General features: G+C 44.9%; 1 protein-coding gene across 1 annotated transcript in view; it reads right to left on the bottom strand.

Moving 5' to 3' along the window:
* Positions 1 to 24,181, bottom strand: part of NUAK1 (NUAK family kinase 1) — a 79,400-nt gene that overhangs the window by 38,843 nt on the left and 16,376 nt on the right. Inside the window, exon 2 of the mRNA XM_007537104.3 lies at positions 2,063 to 2,183. Coding sequence (XP_007537166.1) covers positions 2,063 to 2,183 — 121 coding nt within the window. The remainder of the gene's footprint in view (positions 1 to 2,062; positions 2,184 to 24,181) is intronic.

Here is a 24,181-nt window from a genome sequence, read left to right on the forward strand (position 1 = left end):
ACTCATGACCCAGCAGAAACTAGGCAAGGCCTGAGACTCTGCATTTGTGATATTCTGTGATATGTTTAACAAGAGTGTGCACTTTGGGAATCACTGCAAAAAAATATCTGTGAAATCAATAAGTGACTGAAATGGTGACATTTCCCTTGAAAACCTCTATCTTCCCAAGGAATCCAAAAACTGAACATTAAAAAAATTCAAGATGAAAAATGTCATCAATATGTACTTCTAAGTAAGGAGTAAAAATAGAAACAGAGGAAAAGAGAATGACAATAAGGGAAAAAGGAAAGAAAAAGAAGCAGAAAATCAGAAGAAGGGAAGTTCTAAATATCAGAAATTTTTTATGGTAAAATCTGGTTTCCTCCTAGCCCTTACTGTATAACTTAATGTGATCATACCAGAAATTAAAAATACATTCATTTTGAGAGTTGGGCAGTAGCGCAGTGGGTTAAGCGCAGGTAGCACAAAGCACAAGAACCAGCATAAGGATCCTGGTTCAAGCCCCCGACTCCCCACCTGCAGGGGGGGTCACTTCACAGGTGGTGAATCAGGTGTGCAGGTGTCTGTCTTTCTCTCCCCCTCTGTCTTCCCCTCCTTTCCCCATTCCTCTCTGTCCTATCCAAGGACATCAATAACAACAATAATAACTACAACAATAAAACAACAAGGGCAACAAAAGGGAATAAATAAATAAATATTTAAAAATATATTCATTTTTTCGGCCTCATCCATACATCAAACAAGCAAGCTGGTGAAACAGTATGACTCAGTAAATTCAAGGCTAGGAATTTTTCATAAGAAAATAATCAGTAGTGGATGTAAAAATAATTCAGGAGAGTCACTAAAACCCTGTTTAAACAACCGAAAACGTGAAACAATTCACATGTTTAACAACAACAACAACAAATTTTTGATTCACTAAATTATGGTATGGCCATAAATGGTATACTACAAGGTTTTTAGTGTCCTTATAGAGGAATATTCATTAACATTAGAACAGATGCATGAAACAATGAAAAAAACTGAAGCTTAAGAGCATCATAGATAGTATGATCTAACTTTGGATTAAAAACCACATGCAATCAAAGACATAGATAAAAATAGAGATATAGAATAGAGTTATTTCTCAAACTGGAAATTAGAGCTGAAACTGCTTTTTTAATTTTAACACTGGTATTCTGATCATCTCTACAACAAACATCTATTGTTTGTTCAAATCTGTCTCAGAATCTATTAATATGTGTGTATGCATTTCTCTCTATTTCTCTACATAATGGCCCAGAGTTGAACTATGAACTTTTTTCTTTTATCCCACCAGGATTATCACTGGGGTTTGGTGCCTGTATGAAGATTCCATGGTTCCCAGTGGCCTTCCCCTCTCCCTTTTACTATTATTTTTTTCCTTTCTTTCTATTTGGAATATAGACAGAAATAGAGAGCAACACTGCCTCACCACTCATGAAGCTTCTCCCCTTCAAATGGGGATGGGGGCTTGAACCCACGTGTTTATGCTTGGTAGCATGTATACTTTACTGGGTGTACCAGTATCATGATCATTTTCAATTTCCTACTCACCCTGCCATCCTGCAAATACCAAATGCAACTTGGATTTCATTTTCTTTCTCCCTAATTCCTGGCCCCACCCACTAAAATGAATTCCTCAAAGAGCCTCACTTTGAGTACCAGATGCTAGAGCTTCAGCTGTGGACAATGATATTTACCATGTCTCTCCACTGTTACTTGGTCATCCAGCAAACCACCATGTTTCTGAAACCAGCACAGTTTCACATGCTGGCTTTCAAGAAGGAGGGTTGCCTAGCAACCACCCAGGAATAGGGAAGAAGGCAGCTGCCAGAGCTATTTTATGACCCAACTCTGGCTGTGTTCTGTGTGTCTGGTTGCATTCAAGGTAACCAAATCAAGAGACAACACCCGGCTATTTGCATCATGAGGAAAAATACTTGGATCCTAGCCAGATAGGCAATTACCTAAAAATCTTGGCAGGTCCCATGATATGAGAAATGGTAACTGATATGAGATAGGGAAAAAAAAAATCACTGACCTTCATAAATACTGATGATATGAGGATGGCTGAGGGATGACATGATCTCAATCTCTCGTCTGATGTGAACCATGTCTTGTTCATCCTTAATTTTGTCCTTACGGATGGATTTTATAGCGACCTATAAAGTCAGGAAATGAAATGTTACTCGGGAGAACTAAACAGATGCAAATCAGCCATTGGGGGGGGCTTGGAAAATAAATACAGATGTTCCTCATTGGCAAAACCAGCAATAACCAAAACAAACCTTCGAAATACCCCCGCCACAGCTTTCACTTATAGCAAAAACATCCTTCTCCCAGCAACAGAAAACATTAGGTTTTCAACAGCCTGGGGTTGAGGAGGTGTTTTTGTTGCTGTTGTTGTTTTCTTTTCACAAAGCAGAGACTGCTTAACAAGGCTAGATTCATTTGCCTTAGGAATCCTGATCCTTTGAAAGACAACGAGAGAGGGAGGAGGAGAGGTTGGCTTACAGAGTACTTGTGATGTAACCTGGCTAAGTGAAATTAGCATCTTTTCTGTGTAGATACTGTACTGATGCAGGAAAGCTCTATCATGTGGGCCTATCTGCAGCCTCCAACCTCGGGCTTTAAAACACCATCCAGCCAGGGCTCTGCTTATGCAATTGCTCTGAAGACAGATTCTTCCCAAAGCCTTCTTCTTGCCCAAGGCACCTTCAAAACCACTTGATATGACTCCCCACTCCCACCCCTGCCAAAAAAAAAAAAAAAAAATACTTCACTAGAGAAAATGCATGGTAAAACACAGGGAGGGATAGTTAAGACCCCCTGTCCAGCCCTGCTTAGTTGATTCCAAAAGTTACATCCACGCCAATGTTGCCTGCAAAATTAGACTAGAGCATTGTCATGGCCCAGGCCCAGGCCCAGGCTCAGGCCCAGGCCCAGAGCTGTGACTCAGAGAAGCACTCCAATAAACAGGCATTAAATGACAACAGCAATCTAATAAGGAGAAATACATCTGCTTGCGGGTTCCACTTTGTTCACCAAAGTTGATTTGGTAATTTAATCATGTGCCTTTGGGATGGGGGAGGGTTTGTATGTACCCAAGAAAAGAACATCCTTTTTGTCAGCATTCCTCTCTTTTTCCCCACCCCACTCCCTCCCTTACCCTCCACCCCCCCCCAGCTAAATCATTACTGTTGTGAGTAAAACCAGGCCAGACCAGCCTTAGCAGGAATGCCCTGGCTTCTATGAACATTCACAAATTCCCGGACTCACACCTGGTCCCCAACAAAGATTAAATGTGAAAACATTTCTACAACAGGATCAGAGGCCGGGGTGGGGGGTGCATGCCAGACCAAGGTAAGGCTCTGCATTTGATCTCAACACTACCTGAGACCATGGACAGAACCATGGTCAGTACCAGTGGAACTCCATGGTGGATGATAGAGTAGTACTTTGATGTCTCTCCTCTCCTCTCTCATCTTCCAAACAGAACAAAAAAAGTGGGTCAGGTAAACTCCCCTCCCCCAGTAGTGTCATGCATACCCAAGACCTTCATTTCATTCCACATATAAAGATTAACTTAATCAAATATGATCAGGCCATCTATGACTCTACAAGCATTGGAAAGCTATTATTACTACCTATTATTACCTATTATTACTACCTATTATTACTACCTTTGTCCTCTATTCCTTAATGTGACTAACAGATCCCTGCATTTCTCCTTTACAGAACCTTCCCCAGTTGCAGTGAGATCAGTATTTGTGTTGTCACTTGACCACAGGATGCTGGGCATCTTATTCAGGGCTTTATCTCCAGCACTTAACACTGGGTTTGGCACATAGCAGGCCTGAGAAAACATCTGTGTGGGCAAGGGGGGAGGGCAGGTAAACAGAAAGGGAAGAAGGGAAATTGGAGGGAGGGGTTGATGGTATCAGGTGATAAGAGACCAGGCAGAAACAGTGGTACTGAGACATTAAAAAAAAAAACTTTTTAAATTTAATTTAATTTAAAAAGGAGAACTACTGGGGCTGGGTGGTGGCACACCTGGTGGCACACCTGAGCGTACATGTTACAATGCGTAAGAATCCAGGTTCTACCCCCCAGTGCCCACCTGCAGGGGAAAACTTTGTGAGTGGTGAAGCAGTGCTGCAAGTGTCTCTCTCTTTCCATCTCTATCTCCCCCTACCTTATTGATTTCTAGCTGTCTCTATCCAATAAATAAAAGATAATAATAAAAAAAATTAAGAACTACTCCTGGACAGAAACTGTAAGATGATGCCTTACGACTTTCTTTGAGGGGCCAGGCAGTGGTACACTCTGTTAAGTACACTCTGTTAAGTGTACACATTATCATGCACAAGTGCACAAGGATCTGGGTCCCAGGCCCCACTCCCTTCCTGTAGGGAGGATGCTTCACAAGCAGTGAAGTAAGTCTATAGGTATCTCTCTCCCTCTTTGCCTCCCCCTTCCCTCTCAATTTCTGTGTCTATCCACAATTTAAAAAATAATTATTTTAAAAAGACTACATTTAAAAAAATACTTTTTTTTGACATCCTACCCACACAGGCCACCAAGGCATGGAACATGCAGATATGAAACACAGGAGAGCAGTGGTAAACCCAGGGGTGTGTGGGTGTATGTGTGTGGGTATGTGGGAGTGTGTGGGTGTGTGTAGGGGGACCAGCATGCCTCCCCCCCAGCTGGTGGCAGACTATGCATCCAAAGGCCCCTTGCCCCCAAGCATTCTGCCAGGTTCAGAGCTACCAAAGGCCCTCACAGCAGCCCCATTCCCTATGTGGCCAGACAAAGCTCTCCCTCCCACCCACTCCCACCCCCATGCTTACGTCAAATGGAAAGCTGTGACTGGGAGGCTTTCTTTTATCAGAGCATTTTATGTCCCTACTTAAAAACCTGCCATCCTCCAAGCCTGTTCTTGGAGGGAGCAGACAGTGAACACACACAGACTGGGGAGGATGTGGGTGGCTATTGGACCATGTCCTGCATTCCTCCGAGAACTAAAGATGGGCCCAGGGCAGAAGCCACCCCTTTGATTGAGTAGCAGGCTGAACTTGGCCCCAAGGAGAGCCTGTCGTCAAGTGGCAATGGGCATACATTCTTGACCACCCAGGGTCAGGGGAGGATAGCAGCATTTGGAGGGAGGGGAAGGTGTACTCAGTTATCAATTCCCACCACTAGCATGGAGCAGGAAGCTGACAGTCCCACGGTGCATTTGCCAGGATGCTGCTCCCAGCCCAGTGTGAAAAGGCGAGTGCCCACATTCTAGGTAAAACCTTGGCCGACACTGAGGAAACGAAAAGGGCTCCATAAATGTTAATAATCGTAGAAGCTGTCCTTCCACAAAAGCTTCCCTTTCTTCCTCCCATGAATCTTCTATTGAGCATGGAAAAGAGGACTCATTCTGTCCCAGGTTCCAAGATGCAGTGTGGGAAGTCAAACGTGAGGGATCACTAAGAACTCTGCCAGTGCCCAGGCAGAAGGGCAGACGCTGGGCCCAGCTCTCAAGGGCAGCAAGGTGGCTTAGCCAAGGTCACAGAGCGGCTAATGGTAAATCTCAGAGACAACGGCAGCAGCTACATAAGAGCAGGCGTTCACTATATGGCCTTGTGCTAAGTGCTTTCCAGATCTTTGCATCCTTCTCATCACTCAAGCTTCAGCATCTGCCACCCCCTTAGGAAGATCCTAACTGCTTCCCCCCTGCTGATAAGGCCACTCCTGGCCACCCACCTCTCTGGCCATATATCCCCCATCTTATCTTCACACCATCTGAGAGTATCTCCCTTCTTCCTCCTGCTACATATTTGACCTATGAGTGCATCCTGCTCTGGGCCTGTTTTTATGGGACCCAGAGAGCTAAGAATAATCTTCACATATTTTTCAAAGAGTTGTTGAAAGAGAGCTCTAAATGTAGTTCCTATAGTACAGAGTCTACTTCCTGAGGTGATGACTAGCCTGAATGCAGAGCACTTGTCCAAGGCTAAGTCACGGCTGAAACTACTCCTTGCTTTTGTGATCAGGTAACTTCTCTGTGCTCCAGTTTCCTCATCCTGTCACGTGGGGAAATAATGGTACTGGTTTCATATATCTCTTGGGAATTAAATGTTAGGTGCCTAGATTGTGCCTGGCCCAGGAAAAGTACTCAATAAATGTCAGTCCTGTTTAACCTAAAAACATGCCCCTAAGGGACATGAGATGGCTCACCTGGTAGAGCACTAGTTTCACCAAGCAAGAGGCTCTGGGTTCCATCCTAGACATCATATAGGAGTAGCAAGGACAGCACCAAGGGAAGCCCTATGGATGGTGAAGTAGTGCCATGGTATCTTCTTCCAGTGAACGATTTCTCCTTTATTTTGAAGAAGCATCAAAACTGCCTGCTCTGTAGCCTGCAGGGTGTACTTTTCAACAAAAGCTAGGCAACTGAGGAGTTGGGCAGGCTTGCCAGGGGCTCAAACTTTTGCTGGCTGGGGACCTGGAGGAATCCATACTTGACAGGTCTCAGTTTCCTCCCCTGATAAATGGGCTGAGCCAGCCCTACTTCTTGGACTGTTGGAAGGAGGGGATATGACACAAAAACAGCACTGAACATGGTAGTAGGTGTCTGCTGAAGGTCTGTGAAGGAGACCTATCAAGAGTGATGCAGGGCTGGGGAGGCAGCATAGTGGTTCTGTAAGACTTTCGTGCCTGAGGCTCCAAGGTCCCCAGTTCAATCTTCAGCACCACCATAAGCCAGAGTTGAGCAGTGCTCTGGTAAAAACTAATAATATAAATAAATAAATAAATAAATAAATAAATAAATAAATAAATGCAGGAGCAGCAGGAGAGACAGCATAATGATTATGCAAAAGACTTTCATGTCTGAGGCTCTGAAATCCCAAGTTAAATCCCTCACATCACCAATAAAGTAGAGCTGAGCAGTAAAAAAAAAAAAAAAAAAAAAGGGGGGAGTTAGAATTTAGGCTCAGACAGGTCAGGTCCTGATAGGAGGGATAATAAACAGGGAGATAAATCAGTAGATAAAGCACCAAACTTGCATGTGTGGAGGCCAGGTTCAATGCCCTGCACCAGAGCAGTATTCCAATATCTCAGAAGATAACTAATGGGGGGGGGGGGTCTAGGCAGTGACACTCCTGGTTGAGTCATGTACAAGGACCTGGGTTCAAGCCCCTGCTCCCCACCTGCAGGAGGGAAGCTTCACAGTGAAGCAGTGCTGCAGGTGTCTCTCTCCCTATCTCCCATCCCCCCCCATTTCTTTTTATCCTATCAAATAACAGAAAGAAAAAGAAAGTGGGGGGGGAAAGGCCACTTGGAATGGCAGATTAGTTCTTCAGACACCAACCCCCTAGTGATAACCCTAGTGACAGTAAAAAAAATAATAATAATAAATCAGTAAGTGATAAATAAATACAAAGAAATTGTTCTTTAAAGGTAACTTTAAGATAAGATGAACAGGGGGGTCAGGCGGTAGTACAGCGACTTAAGCTCACATGGCACAAAGTGCAAGGACCACGTAAGGATCCTGGTTCGAGCCCCCGGTTCCCCACCTGCAGGGGAGTCGCTTCACAGGCGGTGAAACAGATCTGCAGGTGTCTATCTTTCTCTCCCCCTCTCTGTCTTCCCCTCCTCTCTCCATTTCTCTCTGTCCTATCCAACAACAAATGACAGCAACAACAACAATAACTACAACAAGGCTACAACAACAAGGGCAACAAAAGGGGGGAAAATGGCCTCCAGGAGCAGTGGATTCATGGTGCAGGCACTGAACCCCAGCAATAACCCTGGAGGAAAAAAAAAAAAAGATAAGATGAACAGAAAAGACTTAGAGGACCCCGAGGGTCTCCTATGACCAAGGTGATGGCCCCTCAATGCAGATGAAGTTTCCTGGTGTCCTATGGCAGCCCAGGGGGCAGTGGGGGACAGAGCAGTGGGGAAGGAAGGTAGTCACATATGGCTTTAGGATCACTAAGTAGAACAAGTTGGCCTTCTAATCCTGTCAACAGCAGCTGGCAGTGTCCCTGCCATTCACAAGGTGTGAGCTCACCCTAGCTACGCTCCAGGAGCTGGTGGGACTGACTCACAGGCAGCCCTGGGGATCTCCACTTACCCAGGGCCCTGACCTTGTCTAGTTGGTAGACAGAGATTGGGCCATACAGGTTCAAAGCCCCCCAGGGCCACCAGTAGCTGTCAGGAATTTTGTTTTTGTTTTTCCTGGGTTATTGCTGGGACTTGGTACTGGCACTATGAATCCACTGCTCCTGGTGGACTTTTTAGTTTTTGTATAGGACAGAGAGAAATTGAGGGGGGGAGTAGAGAGGGAGAAAGACAGATACCTACAGACCTACTTCACCACTCATGAAGCATCCCCCATCCAGGTGGGGAGCGGGGGTGGGGGGGAGGGTGGCACGAACCTGGATCATTGCATGGGTTCTTTCGCTTAACCTTCCAGCCCCTCAGGCAGTCTTTCCAGAAAGGCTGTGCTCACAGGCTAGGCAGTGGCATATTCAGTGGAGTGCACACATTATCATGATCAAGGACCTGGGTTCAAGATAGCTGATGATGCCAAAAGCTGGCATTTTCAGGCCCAGGGTTTGAGCTTCTGCACCACATATGCTCTGGCCTCCCTCTTTTCTCTCTCCACTCCCTTCCTCTCTCTCTCATAGTGTGTGTGTGTGTGTGTGTGTGTGTGTGTGTGTGTGTGTGTGTGTGTGTGTGTGTGTGTGTGCCACCAGGATTATTGCTGGGGCTCAGTGCCAGCACTATGAATCCACCTGTCCCAGCAGCCATTTTTCCTTTTCCCTCTCTCTCTCTCTCTCTCTCTCTCTCTCAATCTATCTATCTGGGGGAGTCTCAGAAAAAAGATTTGAGCCTGAGTGGATTTTGGGACAGCTCAGATCAAAGGGCCAATGGTGGTGATTGACAGGAGTCATTCACTATAGAGCAGAGCTCTTCCTTACCCATGTCGTACTCCCTGGCATGGGGCACCCCTCCCCAGAGCCTGTTGATCTAACTCTTGGCTTCCAACCTGCTTCTGTCTATAAAAACATCCATGTTGTAACAACATGAAGCAACAGGTCAGAGAAGAAGAAGCCCGGGGCCCTGCGGCAAGGCTGGCTTTGGTCCCTGTGGGGCCGCCTGCATTGTGTCTGTCCTGAGTTGGCCAGGCTCCTCATGGAGAGTTAGGGGGATAGGGAGGGGTCATTTAACTCACTGCGGGGGGTTGGGGGGTGGAGCTCGGGCTTCAGGCTGGCCTGTGTGCATCCCCACCCTGACTGGTGGGCACAGCCTTTCTATTTATTTATTTATTTATTTATTTTTATTGCCACTAGGGTAATCACTGGGGCCCAGATGCCTGCACTACAAACCCACTACTACGCATAGCCATTTTTTCCTTACTATTTTATTTGATAGGATAGAGAGAAATCGAGAAGGGAAGGGGAGGGAGAGAGGAGAAATGCCTGTGGACCTGCTTTACCACTCTTAAAGCTCTCCCCTATAGGTAAGGAATGAGGGCTGGAACCCAGGTCCTTGCACATGGTAATTTGTACACTCAGTTGGGTGCACCACCACCCAGCTCAGTATAAATATATTTTTCAAAGTGAGCAATAGTTAGCACACCACTTAAGATCCTTTGACCTGATGGGAAAACTTAATGAGACAGGGAAGGCCCCAGATCCGTTGAACTGGGGTGAGGGGACCAGGTGGCATCAGCCTCATTCACGAGCTGCTCCAGTGATTTTTCTGTGTCCTGGTGGTTCAGAAGAGCCATCCTGAGCCAAAGGGTCATGGCCATAGGGCACCTATTGTTCCGGAACTGAACTACTCCCATGCAGTAGCAGGGGTATTAAACATCAGCTGATGAATGAAAAATGAATGAGCTGTCCAGCTATCCAGAAAGGAATTGCAAACAAGCTGCTCCTTGGGGCATTCTGGTGACCCGAATTAATTTTGCCCTGCAAAGTGGGGGGCCTGTTCCCAGCAGACACTCAGCTGGTCCTGGCCTGAAGGGAGGGGGGGGCAAGGCCACAGGAGCTGGGTTATCTCCTGCCCTGCCTGGGAAGCTCCCTTGGGCTCCCACACCTTCTACAAATCAATACATCCCAAGGGGGTGGGGGAGAATGAGCCTTGGTGCCCTCAAACCTGCCTGCTCAGTTGAAAAGGATCTGGCTGGGGTTGTGAGGCTTCTCTTCCCTGGATCCTCTGAAATGTTCTTCCAGCTCTGCTTTAGTAAACTCCCCCTGAATGAAAAGGCCACAGGATCACAAGGACCCTAACACAAGCAACACCAGAGTCCTGGAAACAGTGAGCAGGCAAGGCCGATCAGCAGGAGTGGCCAAGCAGCTGTTTCTTTTTGGACTTGCATTTCCCCAAAAACCAAATGAAGACCTCCTGCAGAACTAAGTGCGACTATTTGTCTTTGAGGTTTTACAGTTGTCCCGGCAGGAAGAGACAGGGCTAGACCAGAGAGGGCTGAGGTTACTTACAAGTTGGACAGCCTCAACTAGTAGCATCTGATCACAGATGCTGTTTATAATACAGTGTGAAGAAGCTGAGGGTTATGCAACTTTTATTCATCAGCCTCCGAGGCCAACAGGGTCCTCCTCCTGGCCAGGGCTGCAGAGTCCCACAGTGGAACATTGACTTTGATATCCACTAAGGCCCCTTGGTCCTGGTGGCCCTCTGCACAAAAAGGGTCTCAGCCAAGCACATCACAGGCTCTGTTTCCTCATCTGCAAATGAGGGTGGTAAGAGTGCCAGCCCTCCAGGGAGACGGGGCAAAGGCAGAGCACAGGTTGCATGAGTGAGGTTCCGGATTCGATTCCTTGCACACCATGTGCCAGAGTTGAGTGGTCCTCTGGTGTTTTTCTCTCTCATAAATAAGTAAGTCTTTTTTTTTTAATTTCTTTACTGGGGAATTAATGGTTTATAGTTGACAGTAAGATACAATAGTTTGTACATGCATAACATTTCCCAGTTTTCCACATAACAATTCAACCTCCATTAGGTCCTTTTCTGCCATCATGATCCAGGACCTGAACCCTCCCCCCCCCCACCCCAGAGTCTTTTACTTTGGTGCAGTACACCAAAATAAGTCATATATATACACATATATATATATTTTTTTTTTTGATATACCAGAGACATTAAGAGGGGAGTTGGAGTAAGAGAGAGAGACACCTGCTTCTCTGCTTGTGAAGCATCCCCTCACAGGTGGGAAGTGGGAGCTCGAACCTGGGTCCTTGCACATGTGAATGTGTGCTCTCAACCAGATGTACCACTGCCCAGCCTCCTAAATAAGCCTTTTTTATTATTTATTTTCCCTTTTGTTGCCCTTGTTGATTTTCCTTTATTATTGTAGTTGTTGTTGTTGATGATGATGTTATCATTGTTAGATAGGACAGAGAGAAATGGAGAGAGGAGGGGAAGACAGAGAGAGGGAGAGAAAGACACCTGCAGACTTGCTTCATCACCTGTGAAGTGACTCCTCTGCAGGTGGGGAGCCGAGGGCTTGAAACTGGATCCTTATGCTGGTCCTTGCACTTTGTGCCGCGTGCGCTTAAGCCGCTGTGCTACCACCCGACTCCCTAAGTTTTTTTAAGGCATGTCAACTCCATGAGATTGCTGGAAGCTATAGGAAATAAAAGACCCGCAATCACTATGGAGAGTGATGAGCCCAGCCATCACCTGCAGATGCCAGAGCAACAGACACCGCCAGATGTCCTAAGCCATCATGCTCGGTTTACAGATGAGAAAACTAGGGAAGTTAAAGGCACTGGCCCAGGATGGGAGATAATATGCCCCAAGTAGAGCACATCCTTTACCCTGTGTGAGGAGCCAGGTTCAAACTCCTGGTGCTGCATAGCAGCACCACGTACAACACCAAAAAACATTGTAGGAGGGGAGTTGGGCAGTAGGTAGAGCAGCAGGTTAAGCACAGGTGGTGCAAAGCGCAATGTGTCTTTTTCTCCCCTCTCTGTCTTCCCCTCCTCTCTCCATTTCTCTCTGTCCTATCCAACAATGATGATATCAATAACAACAATAATAATAACTACAATAACAATAAAAAACAAGGGCAACAAAAGGGGGAAAATTTTAAAAAAACATCATAGGAAAGGTGGAACAGTGCTGCAATGCCTCGCCTTCCCTCTGTGTCTCTCTTTGTCTCTCACCCTTTATCTAGAGGAAAGGGGGAACATAGCCACGGGGGACAAGTAGACTGAGGCAGGCAGGGAGACACAGCAATAACAGCTCCACTGGACCCAAAAATAAAGTTCAGGTGCATGGTAGTCAAGATAATGTTAGTACTGGCCAAGGAATCATAATCAAACACCTAGCCTCTGGGCTGAAATCACCATAAAGAGGTTTAATGTTTACAAGTGAGGCAGGTCTCAGCAGGAAAGTCCCCAGAGCTACTGCATTATTAATAGCAGGAGCAAGAGAGTGACAGAGACCTCTGTGCAGGTTGGCAGATGGTGACATGCTTCACAACAGGACACAGCATTTTATCTTCACCTAATGCCTTTGGTTTCCCCCACACAGACACACTGGGGACACTGTTCCCAATCCAATTCAGTCTATATTTCCTTCCACTTCCTGAGGCTTGACTTGACATCATGGACTTAGGAAGTTTTCCTCCTGTTACCTTTTTAATTTATGGGAGATATCATTTTTAAATCTTGACTTCAGGCTGCCTTGGGGATAATAAACAAGAAACACAAAAGACCCCCAAGAAACAAATTTCATTTTCCTAAGAGAAAGGAAATTGGGCTGTGAAGTCTGGCTTATCTACTTGAGCAGAAGCTGAACACAAAGGCTTTTAATTTCCTAAGTGGTTAGATAGAGCCAGAAAAGAAAAAAGGGGGGGGGGTGACTTTAAATTTTATCTACTATTTTCACCATGGGTGATGTTATAGATCAGTGACAGGGAGAACTCTCCAGAAGTTATACTTATCTGACAATAATCTTCTTACTGATAAATCTGATTTCTAGCAATTTAGAGTATGCACAGAGTTGGGGCTAGATGGTAGCACATCAGGTTGAGCATATACACTGCCATTCACAAGGACCCAGGTGCAAGCCCCTGGCCCCCACCTCCAGGGGGGAAGCTTCATGTGTGGTAAAGCAGGTCTGTAGGTGTCTCTCTTCTTCCCTATTTTCTTCTATTCCTCTCAAATTCTCTCTGTGTCTATTAAAAGGGGGGGGGGTGGCCACCAAGAGTGGCAGATTCATCATGCAGGCACCAAGCCCCAGGAATAACCCTGATGAAAGTAAATGAAATAAAAAGAGCATAAAGACATATCAAATAGGCAGGAATGGTAGCCCAACTGCAGCCTGCATCCCTGGAAACCTTGTTCACCAACTATGAGAAGTTCTGAGGAGTGGCCGTTGAAGCCCTCTTTTTCTGTTACCTAGATAGGGAATATTCTGGTCCCTAGTCCAAAGCCCCAGTGCAAAGCCCATCTGGAAGCTTCTCAGCCGGCTTAATACCACCCACAAGCCTGCCAGGGATGCTTGTCACTGCAGCCCCTCTGGCTATAGTGACATAGCTCAAAACAGTGACAGTTGGGTCTCTGGGGAGCTTACTCAAGACAGGACATGCTGACCCAGCACCGTTGCTCAGTTCCTGTCCCGGGGAGACAAGGGCAGAGGTATATATATGGTCATGATAGAGGCCCAAAGAGCAGGTAGCCTGGGAAGGGGAGTACTAACTCTCTGAACGTTTGTATGTGTCATTCTCTCCACTCACCCTCCATCATCTACAGCCAATAGCCTCAGCAGACTAACCCCTCTACTCTGTCCGCTGCAAGGCACATACAGGCCCCTTTCAGAGTCAAGCTCACCAGGATGTGTGGGGTGTGTGGGCTGCATCCCCACAGATGCTGCTTCTGTTTTAGTCATACAGTCTCCAGGGCCTCACAGGTGCCTGGCACGTGGCATGTGCCAAAGAGCTGTCACACAGGCAACACCTGAGCATGGTGTCATGTGAAATAAGTTAGACAAAGACAGGCAGAGACAGGCACCTCTATGTGTGGCATCTGAAAGAGCCCGATTCAGAAACAGAGAGTGGAACAGAGGTTGATGGGTAGGAGAAATGGAGAAGGCATTGATCAAAGGATACACCTGGGAGGTGGTGCAGCAAATAAAGTGTTGAACTCTCAGGCATGAGGTCCAAAGTTCGATGCCTGGTATCACAAGTGCCAGAGTGGGTTCTTTCCCTCCCTCCCTTTCTCTTTCTCTCTCTGATTGAACAGATTGATTAACTAATTAATTAGAAAAAGGATTTCCAGCTATCAGATGGATCAGCTCTGGGGATCTAAAGCCCCAGCATAGAGACTGGAATTATTAGCATTACATTATATACTTGAGAATCGTTCAGAGCAGACCTTAAATGTTCATCAACACACACTGAAAAACAGTATCATATTGGGCCGGCTGGTGGTGCACCTGGTTGAGCACACACATTACAATGAACAAGGACCCAGGTCTGAGACCCCAGTCCTCACCTCCAGGGGGAAAGCTTTGTGAGTGGTAAAGCAGGGCAGCAGGTGTCTCTCTGTCTCTCTCCCTCCCTATCACCCCCCCTCTCAATTTCTGAATGTCTCTATCCAATAAATTAAAGATTAAAAAAAATAAAAAAACATCATATGAGGTTATCAGCCAGATCATGATAATCACTCTGTGATATGCACATGTATCAGAGCATCACATTCAACACCTCACACTTACATGTTATCTGTTTACAACAGTTCAGGAGCTAGAGAAGAAAAGACTCCTAAGAAAAAATAAATATTTCTTTAAAATGTGTAAGACTATATACACTTTAAAACTTTAAAATAATTTCTGAGAAAAAAAAATACTCTCTAAATCTTCAAATTAAACCATTTGATTATGAAAAGTATATGTATGTAAATACACACACATAAATGAAACCAATGGAGGGGTCACAAGAACTTTAGTGGTGGGTGTGCTAAGTTGTACACATAAATGTGTAGGTAGGAAACTATGCCCCTGAAATCTAACTTTATAAAACAATGGGGAATCAGTACAACTAGAAACAAAACATACATGTTTAACCTATAAAACATGATATATATTATATATCACATATGTATATTCATATGACATAAAATATATATGATTTTATATATATATGTCATCATAGGAAGCTCACCTTTTCACAGCTACCTACCACAACATCTTCTCTTACCTGTCAATCTCTCAAGTGTTGGGTCACAACTTGTTCTGAAATCACTGAACCTGAACTTGTCTCTTTAACATGAAGATAATGATGGTGCCTTCCCCCCCCCTGCCCCCCACAGAAAGGCTGGGAGACGACTCACATCGATAGCTCACAGTAATTGTAATAATTACCAGTGCTCAAGCCCTTCCACTGTGCCAGGCACTGGGCACCATCCTGTTAAATCTCTCAACATTTTGCTAATAAAATTCTGCAGAAACATTGCTACTTCTCCTTTCTTAATATAAACTGAGTTGGAGGAAGATTAAGTAACTTACCCTGGAATGCCCGACTAACACACAGGAGAGGTGGGTCTTGCTTAAAAGACCATACTATTATTTTTAAGGTGAACTTTTCTGTTTAAGAAAGAGAGCGAGAGACCAGGCCATCACCCCATCAAAGACAGTGCCAGGGATCAAATCTGGGACCTCATGTATGCAAGGTCTGAGCACTGCACACTGAGCCACCTCCCCAGTCCAAGAGCCACACTCTAAGTTCTCCACCACACTGACAAGGCAAGTAATACAGCACCTGGCATGTCGCAGGTGTCTGATAAACAGGAGCTGAATCAGGATCTCTGGAGGTGAAAACCAGAGTCACACTGTCTTGTTCTCATGCTTGGTGTTTTATCTTGTTTTGTTTTTAGTTACTATGTAAACCACTTGCATTTTCAAAAGCACATTTAGTTGAGGAACCAGGTGGTGGCACACCCAGTAGAGCACACACATTACTGTGCTCACAGAGCAAGGTTTAAGCCCATGGTCCCTGCAGCTATGGGGGGGGGGGGGGGGGGGAGGCTTCACAAGCGCTGGAGAAGTACTGCAGTTATCTCTTTTTCTCCTTCCCCTCTCTCTCTGTCTCCTTCACTCTGTCTCTGTTACAATAAAGGAAAGTAGAAAGAGGGGAATACTAAGACTACTGAGAGTGGCGGTACTGAGGAGCCCCAGAAATAACCCTACTGGCACAGGGCAGGTGGCGGGGGGGGGGGGGGGGAGCATACTTGGAAGTGTTCCTTGCTGCTCTCTGTGAGGTTGGCCGATATAGTCAGGCAAAAGTCAGAATCAGAGAAAGAAGGGGCAGGGAGACCAGTCCCGAAAATGATGCGATCGTGAGTCAATTCTCCAGCAAACAGTTTGGGAAGATCTGCTCTGGATAAGGCACTGGTTCAGGTCGCAGAGAAAATGGTACAGATCTGACCTGCACACTGTTGACAATCTAACTGGAAAGGGGCAGTGGACTGAGCAGCAACTCTCTGCCCTGCACCCTTTCAGCCTTCCAGTAGGAGCACTCTGACTTGGCTCTGAAGACTAATCCTACCCTACTGATGCTGTTTGAAAAGATTTGATTGGTCAAGATGCTTCATTCTCTTCACACCAATGGGTGAACCTGTGACCCTAGCGTTTGGCCAAGGAGATGCTCTTTCTAAGATTTTCTAAGTTCTTCCCCCACAACATGATCTTTAAAAAAATATATATTTTATTTATTTTGGATAGAAACAAAATAATTAATAGGGAAGGGGGAGATTGGGAGAGAGAAAGAGAGACCTGCAGCACTGCTTTACCACTAGTGAAGCGTCCCCCCTCCAGGTGAGAACCGGGGACAAGAACTTGGGTCCTTGAACACTGTAATGAGTGTGTTCAACTAGGTGTGTCATCACCTGGCCCCAGCCAGCATCATGATCTTAAGATTTGTTAGAGAGAGAGAGAGAGAAACCAGATCACTGCTTTGGCATATGTGATGCTGGGAATTGAACCTGGGACCCTATGCTTTACCACTGTGCTATCTCACTGGTCCTCAAGCAGAGTGGGTTTTGTTTGTTTGTTTGCTTTTTTTTTTTTTTGGTGAGACCACAAGAAAATGAAACTGTGTGTGGCCCATCCACACATAACTCCCTCGTTTCCATCTCTATATAGTAATCACATTCCCAAACATTGAAAGCATCGAGTCCCTGGACTAGTACTCGTTGAAATGCCACTGTGAGGAACCATCTAGGCATCATTTTCATAGTTTCCCCACACACAGTAAAGTCATATTAAATTATTACAGAGTTCTGCCCCCTTTTCTTTCCAGCTTGTTGGGATTTCAGCATATATTATTTTATTTTCAACTATCGAATAGAAAGTCACAAAGAAATATAATTGTTTTGTTCACCCACATCCCCAAAATCAAGGAAGGAGACTAGCACCCTAGCAGAATGTTCAACAAAGATTTGTTGAGTCTGAGTCAGACATGATGAATAAGACAAGTCTTGGTTTTTATAAGAATGATTCCTTTCAAGCTGGGTGGTGGCATACCCAGTTAAGCACACAGACTATCACTCACAAGCACACACACTTAAACACCCAGTCCCTACCTACAATGGGGTAGCTTCAGAAGTGGTGAAGCAGTGCTGCATATCTCTCTCTCTGTCTCTCTCTCTGTGTCTCTCTCTCCCTCCCTCTCTCTCTCCCTCCTTTTTTAATCTCCTCTCTTAATTTATATATATATATATATTTATTTATAATTATATATATATGAGGTAGAATAGAGATAGAGAGAAACTGAGATGGAAGGGAAAGATAGAGAGGGAGAGAGAGATAACCTATAGCAATGCTTCACCCATTGTGAAGCTTCCCACCCCACAAGGGACCAAGAGCTAGAACCCAGGTTCTTAAACACTGTAACATGTTTATTGTACTGGTTGCACAACTGGCCAGACCCTCTCTCAGTTTCTGTCTTATCAAATTAAAATAATAAAAAAATACTAAAAGAGAGAGAGAGAGAGATTTCCTTTCTCACCCATCCAACTCACTAGCACCAATGGGGTGCCAGTTTCTGAACTTGGTCAGACAACCTACCCAGAAGCTACTCCAGACCACAAACCCATGGATACAATACCCTGACATGTAAATGACACCCCTCCTCCCTTGAAGACAATGTCACCCCACATTATTTAATTCTTCCTGTCATCCCATTAAACAAGCTGCTTTTGCAACAACAGAGGGAAAATGAAACTTGGAAAAAGGAATTCCCCAGGGCTGGGTGTTGGTACACCTAGTTGGCACACGCATTACAGTACACAAGGATCCAGGTTCAAGCCAGTTTCCACCTGAAAGGGGGAAGCTTCCTGAGCAGTGAAGCAGTGCTGTGGATATCTCTTTCCCTTTCTATTATCTCCCCCTTCCTTCTAAATTTCTGTCTCTATCCAAAATAAATAAATAAATAAGTAATCATTTGAGAAGAAGGAGGAGAAACTCCCCAAGTCCCTACAGATCATAAAGGCAACACTCAAAAGTACAAGCCAACTACTTGGATTTAGTGAGCAAAGCTGCTTCCGCTGGGGTCACCCCTGTTTTCTCCTCTCCTCAAATCTACAGGCCCCCAGAGTAAAATAGAAACAGCCTGAGCCCTGGCAGGGTGATGCTTCCTTTCTCTAAAGTTGAAGCCCCAAGAGGAAACAAGCTCAGATATGGGACTGTTCAATGTTGCGGCCAGGGGAGCAGAACAATTTGAGTGTACAGCTAAGCAAGGACACCCCTTTCTGGATGAGGCATCGCCTTTATGGCAACACTTCATAAGAACCATTCCCTTACAACAAAACTGTCAAATCCAGCAACCGCAGGCCAGAAACATCCCGACTGAAGCCGGCCAAGCTGCTTTCTGATGTACTGTACACACAAATACCAAGAGTCCCCAGATGTTCTCCATGTAAAACATTTGGTTTGAGACACAGGCCCTCCCCCCCCCCAAAAAAAAAAAAAACCTCTTACATTTGTTTAATGGACTCATACAGTTCAACTCAAATATCCTGGAGCAGACATCTGAAGCCAGCCCGGCTCTGATGCAAGCCTCCCATCTGCAGAAAAGACGCACAAGTAAATACGAGCATCCCCGCCAAGATTTATGCTCCCTGCATCTTTAAGCAGGTCATAAAAATGTAAGCTATGTATGGAAAGCAATGCACGTCGCTTTCAAGTCTGTTTCTAAGTCCTAATCTAAGACCGATGGCCCAACAGAGAGTGGGCCTGGTGCTGCCAGATTCACAAGAAGCAGAATTCTGCTGCTTACAGTCTGGAGAGAAGCTAAAAATCTGTCACTTGTACAGTCTGGATTACTGAGATAAAGGCAGGTTTGTCTTGGCTTTAATTTTCAGTTATAATTTCTTTGAATATGTGCTCTACTCCTCTCTTCCCCTATTCTTCCTCAGTGATCCCAATAACTCTGATATTTGTCATTCTGATGGAGTCTGCTATTTCTTGGAGAATTGCTTCATTTTTCCTAAACCTGTCCTCTCTGACAAGCTTTAGTTTCACAGAGTGTGGTGGTTGTGTCTTCTAGCATTGATATTCTCTCCTCCACCTGACTTAGGCTACTTTCTATGCCTCTTACCTCAGCCTGAACTACATTAAAACTGTCTTTTACAACTTGTAGCAGCTCTGTTTGGAGTTAGTGGGTTTGGTTTTTTATATATACTTTGTAATTCTTTGGTAAAATGGCCTCTTAGACTCTCAAATATGAGATCTTGAGTTCAATCTCTGGCATGACATGTGCCAGAGTGATGCTCTCATTCATGTCTCCTCTCTCTCTCCTTGCCTGTTTCTCTCTCCTCTTCCCATCTCTCAGTAATAAATAAAATAATCTTTAAAAAATAATAATAATAAAAGAAAATTTATCCCAAATAGCTGGGGGGCAGCCCACTTAGTGAAGCACATACTTTACCATGTGCAAGGACCTGGGTTCAAGCCCCCATTTACCAGATGAGAGCACCGAGCAAAGGGGAAGTTTCATGAGTGGTGGAGCAGTACTATAGTGCCTCTCCCTCCCTCTAGCAAAAAAAGAAATAGGAGTCTACCAGGAGCAGAAGTTATGGCAAAGCCCTGGCAAAATTAAGAAAAAATATCCTAAGAAATACCATAGAATCCATGCACTGAACCACTACAGAAAGTCACCTACAGGGGGCTAAGCAGTAGCTCAGCAGGTTAAGTGCACGTGACGTAAAGCTCAAGGACCAGCTAAGGATCCTGGTTCAAGCCCCCAGTTCCCCACCTGCGAGGGGGTTGCTTCGCAAGTGGTAAAGCAGGTCTGCAGGTGTCTATCATTCTCTCCCCATCTTCCTCTCATCTCTCCATTCTCTCTGTCCCATCCAACAACAACTATAAGAACAATAACAACCACAACTAGGGCAACAAAAATGGGGAAAATAACCTCCAGAAGCAGTGGATTCATAGTGCTGGCACTGAGCCTCAGAGATAACCCTGGAGGCAAAAAAAAAAGAAGAAAGAAAGAAAGAAAGAAAGAAAGAGAAAAAGAAAGAAAGAGAGTCACCTATAGTTTTCCTCCCAGAGATAGTCTCAAGGTCTCAAGATAGAGCCAAGACAGGGAGGTTCACTTTACCTTGAACCTTTTGGTCTTCTTTGTGAATTTTCTGTGTTGAGCATGTATTACTTTTACTATTAGAAAAAGAAGAATGTTATCTTTTAAAAAGGTCACAAAAGAGAGTTGAGTGGTAGTGCCATGAGTTAAGTGCATGTGGCACAAAGCGCAAGTAAGGATCCCTGTTAAAGCCCCCAGCTCCCCACCTGCAGGGGAGTCGCTTCACAGGTGGTAAAGCAGGTCTGCAGGTGTCTATCCTTCCCCTCCTCTCTCCATTTCTCTCTGTCCTATCCAACAACGATGACATCAACAACAACAATAATAACTACAACAATAGAACAACATGGACAACAAAGGGGAATAAAAAAAAAGGTCACAAAAATAGGAATTGAAGTTGATAAAAGAAATGACAGATGGCCAAGGAGATAGCATAATGGTTATGCAAAAGACTTTAATACCTGGGACTGCAGTTCAAGTTTCAGTTCCCAATCCCACCAGAAATCAGAGCTGAGCAGTGCTCTGGTGTGTGTGTGTGTGTGTGTGTGTGTGTGTGTGTGTGTGTTTAAAATAAGTAATAAAGAACAAAAGAGAAAAAGAAAACAGATGACTATAAATAGCAGGCATAAGAACACTAAAATAGAGTTCTGAGGACCTGGTAAGAGAAGTTCCCCAAAGGCATCGAGAAAAGACTTAGCTACCTTTGCTCTCTTTACTTTCCTTTGAGATGGTAAACAATCTTCTCAGTCTAGACCTGGATATTGAGAAAGATCCTCATAAGAAATGGCTACAGATTTTTAAAGAATCAACTCTTACATGGTTCGTGTACTTTCTTTGCTTAGAAAGACAGAACTCTCTGTTATAATCTGTATTCCCATTTAACCAACCCATGCAGTTAACTAGCATTCTCTATTTCCTAGACAGAGACTCATGGTAGATTAAGCTCTAGGGGCCATTATGCTATTCATTCATTCTCTACTTTTCCCTGTGCTCAGTTATCCAACTTACACACATCCCTGTCAAGACAACTGCCCCAATATGGCAGCCTCTACTATCCATGGAAGAACTCATCCTCTAGGAGGGTCAGCACTTATAACCCACTCTATTCTAAGGAGTAAAAGCTCCAGGTTGCTGACCTGTGTTTACTCAGCACTGCCAAGAAACAGCAAAATACAGTAAGGTAGCACAGAAAAACACTCACTAGACTGCCCTGCATACAGTATTTACTCCAAAACGCATTATTATCACTGGTGAATAGGCGTTCTGCAGAGATGTGCATAGGTCCAAAGACCTTCAAAATATGGTTCTGGAGGGGCCATGTCACAGAGCAAAGTGAGACAGGGGTTGGGAGACAAGGAGCAGCTGTGGCCACTTTCATGAGGACATTTCAGGTCACCTCACTAAAAGAACTCCTTCCAAGTGGCCTTCTATCACCCCTCGCCCCCTCGGGAATGGATTTTTCAGGATGGGATTGTTTTCTTGAAATAAACAGACACACAAAGGTCACTACACTGGGGCCTAAAAAGAAAACACAAGACGGCAGCCGATTTATAGGCAGCTTCTGATGCAAAGGATCCAGTGGTCCCAGCAAGATGGCTTTGGGCACACCAGTGCTCCCAGGAGAGAACACATGGGGAACCATGAAGGGGGGTGGGGAGGAACTTGCCTACCTGTCGGCAAAGGCCCCATCTGACCAAAAGGAGACACCTTCCTCCAAGAATGCAGAGCCCTGGGCATTTGCACACAACGTGTTTGAGCCAGCACCACATTGCAACATTGCAACAACCAGGTCTCTGTATATAAATAGCAATGCCCAGGGCCAGGGAGATAGTTCAGCACATGAGAGTATAGGACTTGCATGCCAGAGGGCCCAGATTCAATCCCTAACACCACTATATGCCACGGAGAAGCAGTTTTCTATTCTCTCTTATAAAATAAATAAGTTTTTTCTTAATCTCATTTAAAAATATACCAATGCCAGTGTGCTGCTATGGTTCTCTTCTCTCTCATTAATAAATCAATATTTAAATATGTATATGTTTATATAAGAAGAATAGATAGATGAGTGGATGGATGGATGCCAGGGCCAGGGAAATAACTCAGGAGTGAAACATACCTTACATATATGGGTTCAGTCCTTGACACCACAAGTATAAAGTGGTGGGTGGTGCTCTGGTGCCCCCCCAACACATTTTTGTTTTGTTTTGAGACAGAAGTGGAGGCAGGCGCTTCCTGAGGTAGAGCCACAACCAAGAGAAGAAAAGCAGCTGTGGGGCAGGTAGCTCAAGAGGTGAAGGGCAGGACTTGCATGCAGGAGGTTTGGGTTTGATCCCCAGCACCACATGTGCTAGAGCAGCAGTATTCAGATTCTTGTTCTCATTAAGTAAATAAAACTTGAAAAATTAATTAATTAATTAATTAATTAGTAGGAAAGTCAAAGAACTTAGGTGTTCCCTCATTTTTCTGTTTGTGACTCTATCTTTCTACAGTTTCCTGGAAAACATGGAAAGAGAGAGAGAGAGGTGAGAATTCACAGCCCATCTGTCAACATTTCAGTTTATACCTGCCTTTAAGGACAGACAGCTCTCCCTCCTCATTCTCTAGCCACTTAGAGAAGCAAGAAATCATTCTTGCCCAGAACTCCTGACCCACTTGGGAGGCCCTTGAAAGAAGACCAAGAGAGAGAAGAGCTAGAGAGTACCCAGTATGTGCCTTCATTGAGACATACAGAAAGAGGCAGCCTACATGTATCCTTTTTCATTCTTTACTTAGAGGGAAAGAGAAGAGAAATACCACAGCACCACTCCATCATCCAGGGTGCCCACCTTGCTGCTGCCCATGGTGCTCCAGTGTGGTCCTGGGGCTGGAGATCAGATATGGTGCCAGGAACAAACACTTGCAGATCACCAGAACTCATGATGCCTGCCAGTAATGAAGTCTAATATCTGTCACATGCCTATAATAGACAGTGCCTATAATAGACAAGTTCAAAGACAGAGGAGATACGCAAACTGGGAATTAGTACACAAGACATTATGTGCTATGGGAGGATTGGGGAGTGGCGAGGGATAGAGCTCCATGTGTTATCAAATACCTCTCACCCAATTACCAGATGCCCTAATGTGCTCTGGCTCTGGGGATTGAAAAAACAAAGTACAAGGCACTGTACTCAGGCTGGAATTTTTATAGCCCAAGATCCATTGGAAGTAACTGACCAAACCCCAGAGACAGTGTAACAAGAACACCCAACTGCCCACAGCTGCTAGAGTGATCTCTTACTTCCCTCACCGTTCCTCAGATGGTCACTTTGTCCTTGACTATGATGTCCCACTGGGCCCTGAGTCACTGCAGGGATTTTATGAGATTTCTCTGCCTCAAACCTAAGTCGGAACACAAGCCTCCTAAATTCCACCGGAAAATTGGTGGCTAATCCAAACATTTCATAAAATTAGAACTCATTGTGGAGCTGCAAGGAATTCAGACAGTGCCGCCACCAGAGAAATGTAAAGTATTTGCTGTCATTTTTTCCTTCCTGAGCTGTTTTAAGCAGCA

Source organism: Erinaceus europaeus, chromosome 7 (assembly GCF_950295315.1).
Source record: "Erinaceus europaeus chromosome 7, mEriEur2.1, whole genome shotgun sequence".
In the NCBI taxonomy this organism is placed as follows: Eukaryota; Metazoa; Chordata; class Mammalia; order Eulipotyphla; family Erinaceidae; genus Erinaceus; species Erinaceus europaeus.